Source organism: Pseudophryne corroboree, chromosome 6 (genome assembly GCF_028390025.1).
Source record: "Pseudophryne corroboree isolate aPseCor3 chromosome 6, aPseCor3.hap2, whole genome shotgun sequence".
Taxonomy (NCBI): Eukaryota; Metazoa; Chordata; class Amphibia; order Anura; family Myobatrachidae; genus Pseudophryne; species Pseudophryne corroboree.
In genome coordinates this window covers 374,200,208-374,222,130 of record NC_086449.1, presented here as the reverse complement: position 1 = coordinate 374,222,130, position 21,923 = coordinate 374,200,208, and the positions used below count along the sequence as shown (strand labels likewise).

The window sequence follows — 21,923 nt, the reverse complement described above, 5'->3', positions numbered from 1 at the left end:
ATGCTGTAAACATTGCAAAAGATGTGGATATAGATAACTCTTTGAGAAATGAAAGCACGATTCGAAGAACGAATTAGGATTATGTATATACTACATTTAAAAGTCTCAGATCATATGGATAGTTTATGCAAAGCTACAACTAACAAAAGGTGATGGGGGCTTTGCTGTTCCTGACAATCTCATTTACTCACGCTGCTCTTTTAGATATATTTTAGACTGTCTCACACAAGGTTCCACATATACGAATGCAGAGCCGGAGGAAGCCCTATTCTCTCCAAGTGCTCTCCTATATACGCCCAAAAATGTACTACCTCACTCCGTACTTGACAATGGGCCTAATTCAGACCTGATCGTAGATCAGTCTTCAGACGTGCGGGGGAACGCCCAGCACAGGGCTAGTTCACCCCACATGTCAGGTCCAACCCCCCCCCACCGCCCCGCACAAGAACAAAAGAATCGCACAGCGCCAATGCTTTTGTACTAGAAGAGTAGCTCCAAGCCAGCGCAGCTCCTGCGCGCTGGCAGGGAGCTACTAGTCACTGCCCGGGTCGCAGCGGCTGCGTGTGACGTCACACAGCTGCCGCGGCCCGCCACCCCCAGTGGTCCGGACACGCCTGCGTTGCCCGGACGCGGCCTCTAAACGGCGGCCAAACACCGCCAGCCAGCCCCCTCCTGCTCTGCCTGTCAATCAGGCAGAGGCGACCGTTGGCTGTCTGGCATGCGCAGTTCAGACCTGATCGCTGCTGTGCGAAAATGATCAGGTCTGAATTAGCCCCAATGTTCTTTTCAAAAATGTATATAAAGCTTTGGCTCTTTATTAATAAAACATGAGAGGAATTTTACTAGCTCCCCTTTTACCACATTCTGGGACAACCCTTGTTTTACCCCCAGAACTAGATTACTCAGCTTTTTTATTGTGGAAAATGGCAGGTATTTCAGCTATTAGAAACATATTTGATCTGGGAGGCTCTATATTATCTTTTATGGACCTATCAAGAAATGATCACTTACCCAATAATAAGAATTTACTTACCGATAATTCTATTTCTCATAGTCTGTAGTGGATGCTGGGGACTCCGTAAGGACCATGGGGAATAGCGGCTCCGCAGGAGACTGGGCACATCTAAAGAAAGCTTTAGGACTATCTGGTGTGCACTGGCTCCTCCCCCTATGACCCTCCTCCAAGCCTCAGTTAGGATACTGTGCCCGGACGAGCGTACACAATAAGGAAGGATTTTGAATCCCGGGTAAGACTCATACCAGCCACACCAATCACACCGTATAACCTGTGATCTGAACCCAGTTAACAGCATGATAACAGAGGAGCCTCTGAAAGATGGCTCACAACAATAACCCGATTTTTGTAACAATAACTATGTACAAGTATTGCAGACAATCCGCACTTGGGATGGGCGCCCAGCATCCACTACGGACTATGAGAAATAGAATTATCGGTAAGTAAATTCTTATTTTCTCTAACGTCCTAAGTGGATGCTGGGGACTCCGTAAGGACCATGGGGATTATACCAAAGCTCCCAAATGGGCGGGAGAGTGCGGATGACTCTGCAGCACCAAATGAGAGAACTCCAGGTCCTCCTCAGCCAGGATATAAATTTTGTAGAATTTTACAAACGTATTTGCTCCTGACCAAGTAGCTGCTCGGCAAAGTTGTAAAGCCGAGACCCCTCGGGCAGCCGCCCAAGATGAGTCCACCTTCCTTGTGGAGTGGGCATTTACAGATTTTTGGCTGTGGCAGGCCTGCCACAGAATGTGCAAGCTGAATTGTACTACAAATCCAACGAGCAATAGTCTGCTTAGAAGCAGGAGCACCCAGCTTGTTGGGTGCACACAGGATAAACAGCGAGTCAGATTTCCTGACTCCAGCCGTCCTGGAAACATATTTTCAGGGCCCTGACAACGTCTAGCAACTTGGAGGCCTCCAAGTCCCTAGTAGCCGCAGGCACCACCAATAGGTTGGTTCAGGTGAGACGCTGAAACCACCTTGGGGAGAAACTGAGGACGAGTCCTCAATTCCGCCCTTTCCGAATGGAAAATCAGATAAGGGCTTTTTCAGGATAAAGCCGCCAATTCTGACACGCGCCTGGCCCAGGCCAGGGCCAACAGCATGACCACTTTCCATGTGAGATATTTTAACTCCACAGATTTAAGTGGTTCAAACCAATGTGACTTTTGGAACCCAAAACTACATTGAGATCCCAAAGTGCCACTGGAGGCACAAAAGGAGGCTGTATATGCAGTACCCCTTTTACAAACGTCTGAACTTCAGGGACTGAAGCTAGTTCTTTTTGGAAGAAAATTGACAGGGCCGAAATTTGAACCTTAATGGACCCCCAATTTCAGGCCCATAGACACTCCCGTTTGCAAGAAATGTAGGAATCGACCCAGTTGAATTTCCTCCGTCGGGCCTTACTGGCCTCGCACCACGCAACATATTTTCGCCAATTGCGGTGATAATGTTTTTGCGGTTACATCCTTCCTGGCTTTGATCAGGATAGGGATGACTTCATCCGGAATGCCTTTTTTCCTTCAGGATCCGGCGTTCAACCGCCATGCCGTCAAACACAGCCGCGGTAAGTCTTGGAACAGACAGGGTCCTTGCTGGAGCAGGTCCCTTCTTAGAGGTAGAGGCCACGGATCCTCCGTGAGCATCTCTTGAAGTTCCGGTTACCAAGTCCTTCTTGGCCAATCCGGAACCACGAATATAGTGCTTACTCCTCTCCATCTTATCAATCTCAGTACCTTGGGTATGAGAGGCAGAGGAGGGAACACATACCCTGACTGGTACACCCACGGTGTTACCAGAGCGTCTACAGCTTATTGCCTGAGGGTCCCTGGACCTGGCGCAATACCTGTCGAGTTTTTAATCATGTGGAAGACTTCTGGGTGAAGTCCCCACTCTCCCGGGTGGAGGTCGTGCTGAGGAAGTCTGCTTCCCAGTTGTCCACTCCCGGAATGAATACTGCTGACAGTATCACATGATTTTCCGCCCAGCGAAGAATCCTTGCAGCTTCTGCCATTGCCCTCCTGCTTCTTGTGCCACCCTGTCTGTTTACGTGGGTGACTGCCGTGATGTTGTCCGACTGGATCAACACCGGCTGACCTTGAAGCAGAGGTCTTGCTAAGCTTAGAGCATTGTAAATGTCCCTTAGCTTCAGGATATTTATGTGAAGTGATGTCTCCAGGCTTGACCATAAGCCCTGGATATTCCTTCCCTGTGTGACTGCTCCCCAGCCTCGCAGGCTGGCATCCGTGGTCACCAGGACCCAGTCCTGAATGCCTAATCTGCGGCCCTCTAGAAGATGAGCACTCTGCAACCACCACAGGAGGGACACCCTTGTCCTTGGTGACAGGGTTATCCGCTGATGCATCTGAAGATGCGATCCGGACCATTTGTCCAGCAGGTCCCACTGGAAAGTTCTTGCGTGGAATCTGCCGAATGGGATTGCTTCGTAGGAAGCCACCATTTTACCCAGAACCCTTGTGCATTGATGCACTGAGACTTGGCTCGGTTTTAGGAGGTTCCTGACTAGCTCGGATAACTCCCTGGCTTTCTCCTCTGGGAGAAACACCTTTTTCTGGACTGTGTCCAGGATCATCCCTAGGAACAGAAGACACGTCGTCGGAACCAGGTGCGATTTTGGAATATTGAGAATCCAATCGTGCTGCCGCAACACTACCTGAGATAGTGCTACACCGACCTCCAACTGTTCCCTGGATCTTACCCTTATCAGGGAATTGTCCAAGGAAGGGATAACTAAAATTCACTTCCTTCGAAGGAATATCATCATTTCGGCCATTACCTTGGTAAAGACCCGGGGTGCCGTGTACCATCCATACGGCAGCGTCTGAACTGATAGTGACAGTTCTGTACCATAAACCTGAGGTACCCTTGGTGAGAAGGGTACATTTTGACATGAAGGTAAGCATCCTTGATGTCCCGAGACATCATGTAGTCCCCTTCTTCCAGGTTCGCAATCACTGCTCTGAGTGACTCAATCTTGAATTTGAACCTCTGTACGTAAGTGTTCAAAGATTTTAGATTTAGAATCGGTCTCACCGAGCCGTCCGGCTTCGGTACCACAACAGTGTGGAATAATACCCCGTTCCCTGTTGCAGGAGGGGTATCTTGATTATCACCTGCTGGGAATACAGCTTGTGAATGGCTTCCAAAACTGTCTCCCTGTCAGAAGGAGACATCGGTAAAGCCGACTTTAGGAAACGGCGAGGGGCAGATGTCTCGAATTCTAATTTGTACCCCTGAGATATCACCTGAAGGATCCAGGGGTCTACTTGCGAGTGAGCCCACTGCGCACTGAAATTCATTGAGACGGGCCCCCCACCGTGCCTGATTCTGCTTGTAAAGCCCCAGCGTATACTGAGGGCTTGGCAGAGGCGGGAGAGGGTTTCTGTTCCTGGGAACTGGCTGATTTCTGCAGCCTTTTTCCTCTCCCTCTGTCACGGGGCAGAAATGAGGAACCTTTTGCCCGCTTGTCCACGAAAAGACTGCGCCTAATAATACGGCGTCTTCTCATGCTGAGAGGCGACCTGGGGTACAAACGTGGAATTCCCAGCTGTTGCCGTGGCCACCAGGTCTGAAAGACCGACCCCAAATAACTCCTCCCTTAATAAAGCAATACTTCCAAATGCCGTTTGGAATACGCATCACCTGACCACTGACGTGTCCATAACCCTCTACTGGTAGAAATGGACAACGCGCTTAGACTTGATGCCAGTCGGCAAATATTCCGCTGTGCATCACGCATATATAAAAATGCATCTTTTAAATGCTCTATAGGCAAAAATATACTGTCCCTATCTAGGGTATCAATATTTTCAGTCAGGGAATCCGACCACGCCCACCCAGCACTGCACATCCAGGCTGAGGCGATTGCTGGTCGCAGTATAACACCAGTATGTGTGTAAATACCTTTTAGGATACCCTCCTGCTTTCTATCAGCAGGATCCTTAAGGGCGGCCATCTTACAAGCGTGTGAGCGCTTTATCCACCGTAGGGGGTGTTTCCCAACGCACCCTAACCTCTGGCAAGAAAGGATATAATGCCAATAACATTTTAGAAATTATCCGTTGTTATCAGGGGAAACCCACGCATCATCACACACCTCATTTAATTTCTCAGATTCAGGAAAACTACAGGTAGTTTTTCCTCACCGAACATAATACCCCTTTTTTGGTGGTACTCATTATCAGAAATGTGTAAAACATTTTTCATTGCCTCAATCATGTAACGTGTGGCCCTACTGGAAGTCACATTCGTCTCTTCACCGTCGACACTGGAGTCAGTATCCGTGTCGGCGTCTATATCTGCCATCTGAGGTAACGGGCGCTTTAGAGCCCCTGACAGCCTATGAGACGTCTGGACAGGCACAAGCTGAGTAGCCGGCTGTCTCATGTCAACCACTGTCTTTTATACAGAGCTGACACTGTCACGTAATTCCTTCCAACAGTTCATCCACTCAGGTGTCGACCCCCTAGGGGGTGACATCACTATTACAGGCAATCTGCTCCGTCTCCACATCATTTTTCTCCTCATACATGTCGACACAAAAGTACCGACATACAGCACACACACAGGGAATGCTCTGATAGAGGACAGGACCCCACTAGCCCTTTGGGGAGACAGAGGGAGAGTTTGCCAGCACACACCAGAGCGCTATATATATATATATATATATACAGGGATAACCTTATATAAGTGTTTTTCCCCTTATAGCTGCTGTATAGTTAATACTGCGCCTAATTAGTGCCCCCCTCTCTTTTTTTTAACCCTTTCTGTAGTGTAGTGACTGCAGGGGAGAGACAGGGAGCTTCCCTCCAACGGAGCTGTGAGGGAAAATGGCGCCAGTGTGCTGAGGAGATAGGCTCCGCCCCTTTTTCGCAGACTTTTCTCCTGCTTTTTTATGGATTCTGGCAGGGGTTAAATGCATCCATATAGCCCAGGAGCTATATGTGATGCATTTTTTTTGCCATCCAAGGTGTTTTTATTGCGTCTCAGGGCGCCCCCCCCCCAGCGCCCTGCACCCTCAGTGACCGAAGTGTGAAGTGTGCTGAGAGCAATGGCGCACAGCTGCGGTGCTGTGCGCTACCTTGTTGAAGACAGGACGTCTTCTGCCGCCGATTTTCCGGACCTCTTCTGCCTTCTGGCTCTGTAAGGGGGCCGGCGGCGCGGCTCTGGGACCCATCCAAGCTGGGCCTGTGATCGTCCCTCTGGAGCTAATGTCCAGTAGCCTAAGAAGCCCAATCCACTCTGCACGCAGGTGAGTTCGCTTCTTCTCCCCTTAGTCCCTCGATGCAGTGAGCCTGTTGCCAGCAGGTCTCACTGAAAATAAAAAACCTAATCTAAAACTTTCACTAAGAAGCTCAGGAGAGCCCCTAGTGTGCACCCTTCTCGTTCGGGCACAGAGATCTAACTGAGGCTTGGAGGAGGGTCATAGGGGGAGGAGCCAGTGCACACCAGATAGTCCTAAAGCTTTCTTTAGATGTGCCCAGTCTCCTGCGGAGCCGCTATTCCCCATGGTCCTTACGGAGTCCCCAGCATCCACTTAGGACGTTAGAGAAAAATAATTTTACATGTTTTTTCAGGCCAGACATTTTTCTCAATCTTTACCACTGGCTACCCTATCTACACAAGCTAATGACCCCATTATATCTCTAATAACCTCATCTGGTACTATAGGATAAAGAATTTTATATTTATATACTATACTTCTTTCTCCATATAGAGAAAAATTATGGACCACTACGCATTTTTAAAGGCCTAGAATGTTCGGTGTGTGTCCCCCCCCCCCCCCCCATCCCATATCAAGGGTCAAATATATGATATTACATATCCTATATCTGGAAAGACAAGCCACACTCCCAGATGTGGAGAGGGGAGAATTACGATTTTCTAAAAAATGGGAAATTTATATTAATAGTTTGGACAACTCTACTCAATTACACATTCGAACATTGTTTAAATCTACTTACTGCTATCTGTTCAGACAAATCGAGTTAAACGGTTAAGATGTATAGGATTGTCCGCGCTGAATGATTTCTCTAATTATTGTCTTGTCTCTACTCTTTCCCCTCCCTTTTGCCTTATCCCATTTCATTCTTCCCTAGTTTCAGTTCAATTATTTTATTGTGCTTTTATTTGTACTCACTCTTATCTAATTGTTTAATACCCCTTTCACATTGCAAAAATAACCCGGCATCGGCTCGGTATATTGCCGGTTCGACACGGGTCGCTGTGCGGGTCAAAAGGGTCAGTGATCCATTCCTGACTCGGTAATTCAACCCGGGAATAAAGAAGAGAGTTATTCCCGGGTTAAATACCGGGTCAGGTACAGTGTGAACGGGTTGCCGGGTCGATGTGACCCAGGACCCGTTCACTGCATAGAAAGAGGCGGCACAGAGATGATCTCCTTTCCCAGCGCCGCCTCCGTTTCCGCCCCCGATGGGTATATTGCTGGGTCGGGATGGCAGAGTGAAGGGTCCAATGCCAGGTCACTCCCGTTTCTAATTCCGCGATCTTGAATTCTGTACTGTGCATTGTTCAACTATTTAATTAATAAATATTTTGATGCGGAGATTTATTTTACTGTTCAAGGGATATGTTGATACAAAGTAATTTCTCCACCTCTATATTTGTACTATTGCACTTGAGTGTTTATATTTTTTGTTTTTTTCTGTGTGTACTTTGAAAACTTCCTTCATAAAATGTGTTAAAAAAGGGCCCTCTTGCTGGGATGTGGTCAAAATATCGGCAGTCGGGTTTCTGGCACTCAGAAAACCGAAAGTTGGATACAGAGTCGCAACACATACCGGAGGCAAGTACCGGGGTTGGGGTTAGGGCTAGGCACTTGGTTGGGGGTTAGGGTTAGGCTGCAGGGGCGGCGGCAGTTAAGGCCATGCTGGTGGCGGGAGGGATTTTCAGTTAGGGTTAGGCTGCAGGAAGAGGAGATTAGGGGTAGGTTTTAGGTGTAGGGGCAGAGTAAAAATACTTACCTGGATGTGTTGGAATTCTGGTCATCGGGATACTGCTGAGATTCTCCTGACATCCTGTCTGCCGGTATTTCATTCTCAGCCCATCTCACCTCTTTGCCCGCTTGTTAGAACTCATTCAACTGTAAAGCACCACTGAATGTGTCTAACTGTCTAATGCTGGGTACACACTTCACAGTGTGTACCCAGCCCTACATCGCCAATGGGTCTTGGCAAGCGGCAAGTGCATAGAAATTTGCTGTGTCAACAAGGGGGAGCCAAGTGGCCTGTTGCATCACTAGAGCCATCCCCCGTTGGCCCTGATACAGGAGCGACAGGGGATGTCACTAGCGACCTGTGGAAATGCACATATCATGGGTACACACTAGACGACATATCCGATATGTCGCTCCAATCCGCAGAATAGCTTCATTGGCACCAGCAGCGTCATGGTTATTCTGAGAAAAAATCTAAACTATGGTCTCTTGCAATTAACTTTTCCTATGTGACTCATTTCTCCCTTTTTTCCAACATACGGATAATCAGATGTCCTATATTGATGCAGTTGATCAAATGATGCATCTTCTGACAGAGAAGCAAATCAGAGAAGCAAATCAGAGAAGCCAGCAGGTGTCTTTTTACACCAGATGCGTCTTGCGGCATTTGTATATTGTCACACAGTTGCTGCAAAGATGCAACTGTGTCAACAATAGCATCCACCTCTGAATCAGTCCCTCTGACTATAATACCTCTTTCACAAGAGGCGGATCGCACCCGGGAGCCTGACACGGGAGCTCCCGAGGTGCGACCCGCCGCCACACATGATCACACGATCTCCAAGAGCTGCTCGTACACACACAGTGGACGCCAAACGGGTCGCAACGGCCGGGCAACCGTTCACACTGCACAGCGAGGCGGGCTGAACACGAGTTTAACCATGCTCGCTACGAGGGTTGAATTACCAAGTTGCTCGACCTGGTATTTTTCCCGTGGCACCTTTCAGACTGCACATGAACACGGGTTATGCGCGCTCATGTGCCAATAACCCGTGTTCATAGCTAGCGGACTGAAGGGGTATAATATAACCCGCGTTTTACTATAAACAATTCTCATTCTTATGTCTAATACCAACTTGAGTGCAAGAAAATATAGGTTTGCTACTTTGGCTAAATGTACTTGAAAATAAAAAAAAAATAAAAAAAAAAAAGGAAGAAGTTTTTTTTTCTTTTGCATCAACTTACATTCAGTGTCCCCTATGGCAGAGGTTTCCAAACGCGGTCCTCAAGGCACCCCAACGGTCCAAGTTTTAGGAATATCCATGGCTCAGCACAGATGGTTAATTCAAACTGACAAAGGTGCTAATTAAATCACCTGTGGACAAGCATGGATACATTTAAAACCTGGACGTTGGGGTGCCTTGAGTACACGTTTGGGAACCTCTGCCCTATGGCATGAAGGAGAAATATACTGTAACACAAGTTCCCACTCACCGTATGACAGATGCTATTCTTTGATAAAATTACTTTTATTTCACAGACAGAATATACATTTCCAAATCTGACTGAAGGTGATTATTTTATACAGTTTCAGATTTTATATTTTTTTTAGACCAAGACCACGTTCATTATTGACGTTTTACAAAGAACATGAAAATAAAAATACTATTATGTTAAACATTTATTTGTGAATATCCAAATGTATTTTTCCTTATGTTAAAGCTTCACAATAAAAAAACAAACAAAACAAAAAAAAAACAGTGGTGTCGTTGTTATTTTGTGAAATTTAGAACTGGGGAAGGGGGCATTTATCAAAGCTTGGTAAGAGATAGAATTGTGAGAGATAAAGTACCAACCAATCAGCTCCAGTCATTTTTTAACACAGGAGCCAATTGGTTAGTACTTTATCTCTCATCAAGCTTTGATAAATAGTACCCAGTGATATTTTAGAACCCTCGTTCCATTGTGTCAAGGTTCACTTTCCCTATTTGACCAAGTATACTATTTTAGTGTCTGCTTCAATTTTGATGCATCCATATATCCTATTAATAAAGGCACCAAGAGATTGTAGTTATAAGTTATGCATACTGCAGCACATGATACACTTTGTAAGAATGTAGTTAAAGCAGTCGTAAATTAGTGAAAGGACGTTGGCAAACTGACATAAATGAGGGTGAGGTTAGTATGCTAATAAAATGTATGTTTAGCTAAGTGTGTTTAACTAGCTGAAGAAACTGTGTAATATTATAGCCCTTTCACACTAAAAATCATGTTCCAATGTATAGATAGTTAAAAGATCTAAACCTAAAGACAGTTATTAGTTGACCCCATATGGTCAACAGTCAATACGTCGACACATAGATTTTACGTTTTTTTCATGCTTTTACAACTTTTGCCTGATTTACTATGCATGTCACAATTTATTACCTTTAGTAACCTTGTGGCGAGAGAAGCAAACCACCGAGCCCGAAGCGTGGCTAGTGAAGCGAGCCCGCGAGGCAATGTATTTCAACAAATGTGGGTAAAAAAAAAAAAAATTTAGGAACACAAAATTATATCTTTTTTGTGTCGACCATATGGGGTCGACTTAATTACTGTCTAGCTTTTAGCTGTAGATTTTCAACCTTTTACAACTCGCAGCACACTGAACAACATTTAAATATTGCCTAGGCACACTCAAATATAATGGTGATGCATGGTGCAGTTGCGTGTCCTAGGATGTCATGTCGCAAGCTGCGACATGACATCCTAGGACACGCAACTGCACCATGGATAACGCCTGAGCCACATCAGAGAAAGCCAGAAGAGCCCAAAATTAGAACTGGCTCTGCAACCACTAAACACACCAGTATTGATCGTTACAGGGCCTCAGTAGTGTCAAAACACTGATGGGCCTGGCTGTGCTGCTATGACTGCACACCTGGAGACTGCTCAGGGCACACTAGTGTGCCACAGCACAGTGGTTGAAAAACACTGGTCTAACTGCTATACCACACCCCTGAAAATATGGGTGCAACCTGGGTTATTGAACACGGTTTTGAGCAGTGTCATAGCTGCTGAAACAGTGTTCACACTGCAGGAGGACCCAGGTTATTGCCAGGTCATCCTATTCAGACTGAACCCATGTACCATACCCCTTTCATACATGGGACCCGGGAATTTGCCAGGTCTGACAAGCCGGCAAATTCCTGGGTCTCATCTCCGTGACCCTGGTCGGGACTTAGGGGTCTATTTACTAAGCCTTAGATGGAGATAAAGTCACTGGAGATAAAGTATCAGCCAATCGGATCCTAACTGTTATGTCACAGGCTGTGTTTAAAAAATGACAGTTAGGATCCGATTGGCTGGTACTTTATCTCCAACTGTCATTTTTTAAACACAGCCTATGACATAGCAGTTAGGATCCTATTGGCTGATAAAGTCGCTGGAGATAAAGTATCAGCCAATAGGATCCTAACTGTTAAGTCACAGGCTGTGTTTAAAAAATGACAGTTGGAGATAAAGTACCAGCCAATCGGATCCTGTCATTTTTTAAACACAGCCTGTGACATAGCAGTTTCTTTTGAAACAGTTTCCCTCCAAATGGGACCAACAAAAACATATATCTTGGTGTTTTTATTGCAAAAATAACCACTGCTTCTGTCAAGCATCTTATTCTGTCTCTCTTCTGACCTTGTACATTGGAACATACGGTCTATTTTGTTGATTTGTCATACTAACACTGATAAAATCTTTCCATTACTCCTTCACCTGTATCAAGCCCTTGTCATCACCTGAGGGAGGTGAGCTGGGTGTTCCGAATATTATATGCTATTATCAAGCACCCCAACTTGCCTAATGGAACATGGGTCTCTATAGAAGCTGACACCAATACACTGATACGATGTGTTAGTATTAGGGTTGTTAGGGACCCAACTGATGGGGTTTACCTTGACGTGGTGGATGGTACTGCATTTTGGCCAAATGTGCTAATAACCACATTTATACTCCATGTTAATTATAGAGTTTATCAAAATGATTTTGACCATCAGTATTCTTAGTGCGCCTGTATTTACTTTTTCTAGTACTACAAGTCTCAGCATGCTAGCACCTCCTATGTTTAAAATTGGACTGTGCAGTCCAAGCACACTCTCTTCCCTTGCCACTAAATTACCCTTACTTTCTGATCTTCTATGGCCCCTCCCTGTTGTAACCAAACCAACTAAAATCTCACCTTATGGTGGCATGGTCATCCAAGTTAGAAACTTTAATGCATCCCAGGGTTCTGGTTTAACAGCTAGACTACTCACCATTTTTGAAATGCTCTGTTTACATCAAACCTCCAACAAAGGTTTAGGGGTCCATTTATTAATGATCACCTGGGCGCGATGTTAACGCTCAGTATCGCATTGTAAAATGCAATCATATCAGGTGAATGTATCACCCGGTACAGGGGCTCCAAAGAGAACATGTCCCTGCGAAGTGCTGAGTGCGACGTCGGGGCTTCTGCACATGAGCAGTCAGCCTGACAGCCATGCACAGCTGCCTTTTCCAGCAGAGGGTTCCTGGGGAACTATATACTGGATCCGTAGCTCATAGGCTATAATGGGATACCATAATCTGAAGATTGCAGTAGGGCGATCCTCCAGAAAGTGAACATAAAGTCCCGTGCATCACACGCTTTTATTTTTTGTTCCTTTTAAACAGATTTAAGAAATTGTTCTTATATGAAAACCTAATTGCTTAGTAACAATGCCTTACCCTATAACTTAAGACCTACTAAAATCTTGGTATTTTGGAGAAGTATGTCGTTTGAATTTGTGTAGTTGTCCTGTGCATCACGGAGAATCGCCCAGTACCTGCGGAAACCAGTATCGGGAATTCTTTGCATTCTTGATATTGGCAGTGTCACGATCCGGGTATCTGGACGCCATTTCTTACCCATCAGATGCCTCCTAAGGCTGGCTCAGCGCTCCAGGACCGGATCCCATCTGTTATCCTGATGTGTACATTCCTGTATCCTCTCCTGTCACTCTGGGACGCTGTCACAGTAAACGCCATATTACACCTGGCATGGCGTCTCCCGCGGCCTCCGCCGCCGTCCCTGAACTTCTGCATGCAGAGTGTCTGAGTGGCGATTACGTCAGCCGCGGCCTCCGCTGTGTCCGCGTGGTTGGATGTGCATCTGTCAGCCTGGCGCCTCCTGTCTCCGGTGGCCGGCGCCGCCATTACTGTTTTCATTACCACATGAATTACAAACCAAACTTCCCTCCAAGTGTCTGCATGGGCGCAGCCATCTTGGATTCTGTCAGCTGATCATTTCCACCAATCTGTTCGCAGTATTGATAATCTGCATAATTGCCTAGCCAATCCCTTCCTTGCTGCAGGTATAAATACACTGTGCCTGAGCAAGGAAGGCGTCAGTGCTTTGGTTGTCAAACCTAGTTCCTGTTTGTCTCTCTCCTGTGATTGTCTTCCAGGTTCCAGCTCCTGTCTCAAGACTTCCACCATAGAGACCCGCACCAGCATTCCACCTGCGGTGTAGCCTGACTCTCCAACCCATTGTGGATTCATCTGTTTCCAGCTACAGCATTACCTGCTTCCAGCTCAGCTTCCAGCAGAGTACAGCTTCTCTTAAAGGGCCGGTGTCCTTTCTACACTTTACCACTCTCCACCGGTATTATTATTTCTCCGCTCTCAAGTTCTACATTTCAGTTCATATTTCATCGCTCCCAAGTTCATTTATTATTTAACTGGTTCCAGCCAGTATCCACTCCGTACTAACAACAGTCTGGTTCCAGCCAGTATCCACAGCAGCTGTTTTATCTTCAGCAACCCAGCTTTTCCTGGAACACCAGCTGGCACAATCCTGGGTTATCTCCATTGCTACAGTCGGGCCTGGTAAGGACTTTCCATCTAGAAGATCATAAGAACTATCTCACACTACCAGTGCCCTGTGGCTCCTGCCATCCTGTAGTACCCAGGAACTGTATTTATTCTTTGCTGACTTTTACGTTTTCTTTTATTGCTGCTGTGTTGCGGAGTTGTCATAATAAACATCATTGACTTTTATCCAAGTTGTCGTGGTCACGCCTTCGGGCAGTTATTATTCATGTTACTTACATGTCCAGGGGTCTGATACAACCTCCCAGGTTCCGGTACATCTCAGCCCCTAAAACTGAGGCTGCCTCCCGTCAGCTCAGGCCCTCAGTTGTGACAGGCAGCATCACATCCCCCATAGAAACCTATGCTGCTGCGGGCAGCAATTGAGGGATCTCTCCTTCATACATTTGGAAGATACTGTACTTAACATGAGACAAACCTTAGAAAACCAGTGTTTTCGGGAATATAGCCGCAAATATTGTTTAATAAACGGACCCCTGGAGATTTACATTGTATGCAGAGCTCTCTGTCGCTGGACACTCATCTACTGACCCACACAAACATACCTGGGAATTTTCAGAAATAAAGTCTAAATCTCATTAGCTAGGCTTCAGAGGGTGTACTACGATTACCCGGCGCTCGGGATCCCGACACCCAGCATACCAGAGCTAAGATCCCGACCGCCGGAATGCCAACAGCAAGGCGTGCGCAGAAGAGCCCATTGCGGGCTCGCTGCGCTCGCCATGCTGCGGGCACGGTGGCATGCTACGTGCGCCACGCTATTTATTCTCCTTCCAGGGGTGTCGTGGACACCCCAAGAGGGAGAATAGTTGTCGGTATCCCGGAGCCGGTATACTGAGCGCTGGGATCCCGACAGCCGTGATATCGAGTGCCTCCCGTTGCAGAAAACAGTGGCTGTGAAGAGGAAAGTAGAGTGTGGTCTTCGGAGGAGCATAACAGTGCTGGTCACAAAGCAGAAGAACCCTACTCTACAGCCCACACAAGTCAGTGGCGAATGGGTTGTTAGCGCACCCTGACCTAAGAAGCCAGTGACAGCCCACAATGTCATGCTCTGGAATCATGTGCAAGTATGTATTTACACGACACTGCAGACGTCTACCCAGCTGGAGAACTGCAGTGTGTTTATTTGCCTTTTCTCCTATCTGTCCTTAATTTCCGAGAGCACTCCCATGTTTAGAAGATTTGTAGCCTACCAATGTTTTATTTTGTTATTATTAATTTTGATAATCTCACACTACATGTGTGTATCAAATACAGCTCTGTCTAAAGATGGGTATGGATCATAAGGTCAACACACAACAGGTCGACATGTGAAAAGGGTCGACGTGGTAAAATGGTAGACACAGAAAAGGTTGACACAAAAAAGTCAATATGGTTTTTGGAGTGTCGTTTACTGAATAAAGTAAATGGAAACCCCAATTAGTGTGGTCAAAGAGCCTTGCTCTGCTACTGCAGTGCTCAGCAGAGGTTACTATTGCCAGTCGTACTCCACGCTGATGGTAAAGTATGAAAAAGTTGAAAATTACATTTGTTTATTTTTTTTTAACTCATGTCAACCTTTTTACAATGTTGAACTTTGGTCCATGTCAACCTATTGACTATCGACCTACCATTGGGATACCCTAAAGACTATGGGGTCAGTTTAATCCATTAAGGAGTGATGTACAGGCAATGCACTACTGTGACAGCGTTGGGAACCCGGTATCACCACTACTTTCCACATAGGAGTGTGTATGCAAATGCACAATGTACAGGATTTGTTTTCTCTGCACAATGCCCACATATCACGCCAGAAGAAGCAATTTTACATTACTCCTAACTGAACTTTATAGATGAATACTCACTGAAGTATACAAAACACGTAACTGCTACAATATGTCCATGCAGTGATCAAACTTTAACAGTGATTGTAGTTTGCCAACATCAAAACAGTCTGTGTCGCATGACACAGTTAAATGCACTTGACCAGCATAGAAGCAGCCGTAGAAAATACAGCAAAAATGTTTGAACATTCTGAAAGGATCACCTACATAGAGCACAGCAATGTACTGTAGGTTAATAAGGCTGCGAGTTTACATGTAATAGAATACACTTCTTTATTAAAGCCCTCCAACTGTCAAACTAACCCACTATCCTATCCTCTTCGCTCACTGCCTCTCCCCTCTGTCACCCGTCTGTCTGCTTCTGCAGCTTTTGATTGGAAACTCTCACGAGCAGGGCCCTCTTCCCTCCCTTATGCCAGCGCTTCTCAAATTCAGTCCTTGTGACACTAACAAAGCATGTTTTCCAGGTCTCTTCACAGATCGCAAATTAAATAATTACAACCACCATTGGATCTTTTAAAATGTGTTAGTCACAATATACAACTCTTCCCTCCATGTCACCAAACTTTTGGGTTCTGTTGGTGCTGCTTAAGACTCACGATTTTATAAGTAGTCCCTGGACCACCGAAGTGGGTGGATCTCCTAGTGTAGTGGGTAGGATGGGCAGATAATACCGGGAATTGCGGGTCCGTATGAAAGGTGTAGAGCTAAAATGACACACATAATGATGAACGTTTCAAACCTAGGTTTGTGAAAGTTCAATAATTAAGTCCAGTCCCTCACAGACTAATAATTTGACAGGGTACAGCAATGGAGTGTGCTTTATGTTGTTTGAACATTTTTCTGGTTTTGTTTGTAGTTTCTGCTTACGTACATTTTAAGGAGCCAAACAAATAAGGGATAAGTGCAGGTCACTTGCATACAACACCAGGCTCACAGGGAAATCATTAGATAGATAGATAGATAGATAGATAGATAGATAGATAGCTATGACTGCATCGCAAAAGAAACTGAAAGGAAACATTTTATGCAGGCACCTTTGGCCCCTCAGTAGGTTAAGCAGCGAGCAGCATTACAGCTGTTGTGGAACTACAAGTCTCAACGATCCCTGCTAATCACATCTTAAAAGCCATAAACTGTCCGTCTTTGACGCACCCACACTTTACCTTGATAACAAAGTTACAAATTAGTAATTGCGGTGCCCGTCTCTCCCATTGCTCAGTGCTGCCCCGTCAGGCAGCCGCCATGCATTCCCCCAGGTGCCCAGAGTCCATCGCCTAAAACAGCTTTTTACTTCGTGCCCTCCCCGGTCTCCCGCTCCTGCCCCCCGGGCTGCCACTCTCTCACCTCGGACTCCCTCCTCCTGCTCCTGTTGCTGAGGGGCTCCACCATGCCGCCGCCGCACCTGCTGTCACTCCCACCAACCCAACACTGTGTGTGACACACGTGCTGACAGGGGCGGGGCGCGATGCTCTCTAGCGGATTGGCGCAGAAGAGCGAGGCGGGGCAGGGAACGTGTTTTTCTGTCTAACCATTGGACAAAAGTAATTTACGGTGGGGCACAGAGGCCGGGCTACGCGAGGTGTGACTGTGTATGGCAACCGGCCCCTCCTGAGGCTGCTGCTGCTGGGGGGGTCAGGGACATCCTGTGACAGGAAGCGCGCGCCGTGTACACGCATGGCGGGGCATCATCGTGACAGAGCACTGAGCGTACACGGCGTACAGTATTCCGAGTTACTGTATTCCCTGGGCTGGCTCTCATGCGTGAAACATGTCACTGGGACTGTATTGGTTACTTATTGATTGTGTTTAATATTACCGGAAGTGTACGGTTAACCTTAGTAACTAAACAGATATTTATTTTTATTATCTCGTTTGCACTAAAGTGGGATACCCGTGTTTACGCTCTTTTATTGCTGTTGTATGGGACCGTTCCCAACACAGAGAGTGCTGGGGGCATCAGGGAACATTATTTCACTATCGTCCTAGTGGATGCTGGGGACTCCGTAAGGACCATGGGGAATAGACAGGCTCCGCAGGAGACTTGGGCACTTTAAGAAAGAATTTAGGTTCTGGTGTGCTCTGGCTCCTCCCTCTATGTCCCTCCTCCACACCTCAGTTTGAATCTGTGCCCGGGCGAGCTGGGTGCTGTTCAGTGAACTCTCCTGAGCTTGCTGTAAGAAAGTATTTTGTTAGGTTTTTTATTTTCAGGGAGCTTTGCTGGCAACAGACTCCCTGCATCATGGGACAGAGGGGAGAGAAGCAGCCCTACTCTCTGAAGCTAGGTCCTGCTTCTTAGGCTACTGGACACCATTAGCTCCAGAGGGATCGTACACAGGATCTCACCCTCGTCGTCCGATCCCAGAGCCGAGCCGCCGCCGTCCCCCTCGCAGAGCCGGAACACAGAAGCCGGGTGAGCATAAGAAGCAAGAAGACTTCGAAATCGGCGGCAGAAGACTCCAGTCTTCACTGAGGTAGAACACAGCACTGCAGCTGTGCGCCATTGCTCCCACACACACCTCACATACTCCGGTCACTGTAAGGGCGCAGGGGGGGGGGGGGGGGGGGGGGGGGCGCCCTGGGCAGCAATTGGAACCTCTTTCGCTCACAGAGCGCTGGGCATGCCCCCTCTCTGACGAAAAAGTGGGCCCTCCCGTGAAGCCACGCCCCCTTTTCGACGCATGTGTGTCCCTCCTTCTACCTGAAGAAAGCTGGGAGGTATGCACCCCTGCCTGTGCAATGCCCATACTATCTGCTTCTGCTCCTAGTCTCCTATAGATTTGGCCAGATCTGTGACTCATTTGACTAACTCCGCCCAGTGTTGTGACTCCGCCCAGCGTTAGCAAATGAGTCACAAAGTCACAGATCTGGGCTATTATATAGGAGATTATTGCAATAAAAGATGTTTTGCATATCACAGATGACCCCTCTGTTCCTGACACGAGGGTGCGCATGTATAAGGAAAAGAAAACTGAGGTAACCTTTCCCCCATCTCATGAGCTGAACGAGTTATTTGAAAAAGCTTGGGAAACTCCAGACAAAAAGCTGCAGATTCCCAAGAGGATTCTTATGGCGTATCCTTTCCCTGCACAGGACAGGGTACGTTGGGAATCCTCACCCAGGGTGGACAAGGCTTTAACACGGCAGCCCTCAAGGATCCTGCTGATCGCAAACAGGAAACTACTTTAAAATCTATTTATACGCATATGGGTGCTTTACTCAGACCGGCAATAGCATCGGCATGGGTATGTAGCGCAGTTGCAGCTTGGACAGATACCTTGTCAGCTGACCTTGATACCCTAGACAGGGATACCATTTTATTGACCTTAGGTCACATTAAAGATGCAGTCTTATATATGAGGGACGCTCAAAGAGACGTTGGGCTGCTAGGTTTGAGAGCCAATGCCATGGCGATTTCTGCTAGGCGAGCCCTGTGGACCCGCCAATGGACGGGTGATGCCGACTCAAAGAAGCATATGGAGGTTTTACCATACAAAGGTGAAGTTTTATTTGGGGAAGGTCTCGCGGACCTGGTTGCCACAGCTACCGCGGGTAAATCTACCCTTTTACCTTTTGTTCCCCCACAGCAAAAGAAAACTCCACAATATCAGATGCAGTCCTTTCGGTCGCATGAGTCCAGAAGAGGTCGGGGTTCATCCTTCCTCGCCAGAGGTAAGGGTAGAGGGGAGAGAACACCTGCTCCGGCTAGTTCCCAGGAGCAGAAGTCCTCCCCGCTTCTACTAAATCCACCACATGAGGCTGGGGCTCCACTGAGGGAGTCCGCACCAGTGGGGGCACGTCTTCGACTCTTCAGCCAGGTCTGGGTTCTGTCAGACGTGGATCCTTGGGCGATGGATATTGTATCCCAAGGCTACAAACTGGAATTCGAAGATGTACCCCCTCACCAATTTTTCAAGTCGGCCTTGCCAGCTTCTCCTCCAGAGAGGGAAGTAGTGTTAGCTGCAATTCAAAAGCTGTGTCAACAGCAAGTGGTTGTCAGGGTTCCCCCTAGTCCAACAGGGGAAAGGGTACTATTCAACCCTGTTCGTGGTCCCGAAGCCGGATGGTTCGGTCAGGCCCATTTTAAATCTAAAATCCCTAAACCTGTACTTGAAAAAGTTCAAATTCAAGATGGAATCGCTTCGGGCGGTGATCTCCAGTCTGGAAGGGGGGGATTTTATGGGGTCACTCGACATAAAGGATGCATACCTTCATGTCCCCATATATCCTCATCAGGCGTACCTGAGATTCGCTGTACAGGACTGTCATTACCAGTTTCAGACGTTGCCGTTTGGACTTTCAACGGCCCCGAGGATTTTCGCGGAGATGATGGTGCTCCTGCGCAGGCAGGGAGTCACAATTATCCCTTACTTGGACGATCTGATAAAAGCAAGATCGAGAGATCAATTGCAGAGGAGCGTGTTGCTCTCCCTGAGAGTGCTACAACACCACGGTTGGATTCTCAATCTGCAAAAGTCACAATTGATTCCAACGACTCGACTATCATTCCTAGGCATGATTCTGGACACGGATCAGAAGAGGGTTTTTCTCCCGATGGAAAAAGCCCGGGACCTCCAGAACATTGTCAGAGACCTGCTAAAACCAAAAAGAGTGTCTGTTCATCAATGCACCCGTGTTCTGGGGAAAATGGTGGCAGCCTACGAGGCCATCCCCTTCGGCAGGTTTCATGCAAGGACGTTTCAGTGGGACCTCCTGGACAAGTGGTCCGGGTCCCATCTACAAATACATCAGAAGATAAGCCTGTTCCCCAGGGCCAGGGTGTCTCTCCTGTGGTGGCTGCAAAGTGCTCACCTTCTAGAGGGTCGCAGGTTCGGCTTTCAAGACTGGGTTCTGGTGACCACGGACGCGAGCCTCCAAGGATGGGGAGCAGTCACACAAGGAAGAAATTTTCAGGGGTTATGGTCAAGCCAGGAGGCTTGTCTACACATCAACGTCCTGGAGTTGAGGGCCATATACAACGGCCTATGACAAGCGGAGAATCTTCTTCGCAACCTACCGGTTCTGATTCAAATCGGACAACGTCACAGCCGTGGCTCCTGTAAACTGCCAAGGCGGGACAAGGAGCAGAGTGGCAATGGCGGAAGCCACCAGGATTCTTTGCTGGGCGGAAAATCACGTAAGCGCTCTGTCAGCAGTCTTCATTGCGGGAGTGGACAACTGGGAAGCAGACTTCCTCAGCAGACACGATCTCCATCCAGGAGAGTGGGGACTTCATCAAGAAGTTTTTACAGAGATAACAAGTCTTTGGGGAATTCCTCACATAGACATGATGGCGTCCCGCCTCAACAAGAAGCTTCAGAGGTATTGTGCCAGGTCAAGGGACCCTCAGGCAGTAGCGGTGGACGCCCTGGTGACACCATGGGTGTTTCAGTCGGTCTATGTATTCCCCCCTCTTCCTCATCTCAAAAATATTGAGAATCATAAGACAAAAAAAGAGTGAAAACAATACTTATTGTTCCAGATTGGCCTCGAAGGGCCTGGTGTTCAAATCTTCAGGAGATGCTCACAGAAGATCCGTGGCCTCTTCCTCTCCGGGAGGACCTGTTGCAACAGGGGCCCTGGTGTTCCAAGACTTACCGCGGTTACGTTTGACAGCATGGCGGTTGAACACCGAATCCTAGCTGGGAAAGGTATTCCGGAGGAAGTCATCCCTACTCTGATAAAGGCTAGGAAGGAGGTGACGGCGAAACATTATCACCGTATCTGGAGGAAGTATGTATCTTGGTGTGAAGCCATGAATGCTCCTACAGAAGATTTCCATCTGGGCCGTTTTCGCCACTTTCTACAGACAGGAGTGGATATGGGCCTAAAATTGGGCTCCATTAAGGTACATATTTCGGCCCTGTCTATTTTCTTTCAGAAGGAATTGGCTTCTCTCCCAGAAGTCCAGACTTTTGTAAAGGGAGTGCTGCAAATCCAGCCTCCTTTTGTGCCCCCAGTGGCACCATGGGACCTTAACGTGGTGTTACGGTTCCTGAAGTCTCACTGGTTTGAACCTCTTCAAACGGTGGAATTAAAATTTCTCACTTGGAAGGTGGTCATGTTGTTGGCCTTGGCATCTGCAAGGCGGGTGTCCGAATTGGCAGCCTTGTCTCACAAGAGCCCCTATTTGATTTTCCATGCGGATAGAGCAGAGTTGAGGACTCGTCCTCAATTTTTGCCTAAGGTGGTTTCTTCATTTCATATGAACCAACCT

General features: G+C 47.3%; 1 protein-coding gene across 1 annotated transcript in view; it reads right to left on the bottom strand.

The window, feature by feature from the left end:
- The window catches only part of STRIP2 (striatin interacting protein 2), a 246,197-nt gene extending 228,993 nt beyond the window's left edge, over positions 1-17,204 (bottom strand). Inside the window, exon 1 of the mRNA XM_063926727.1 lies at positions 17,054-17,204. Coding sequence (XP_063782797.1) covers positions 17,054-17,098 — 45 coding nt within the window. The 5' untranslated portion in view covers positions 17,099-17,204. The remainder of the gene's footprint in view (positions 1-17,053) is intronic.
- Between the last annotated feature and the right edge of the window lie 4,719 nt (positions 17,205-21,923).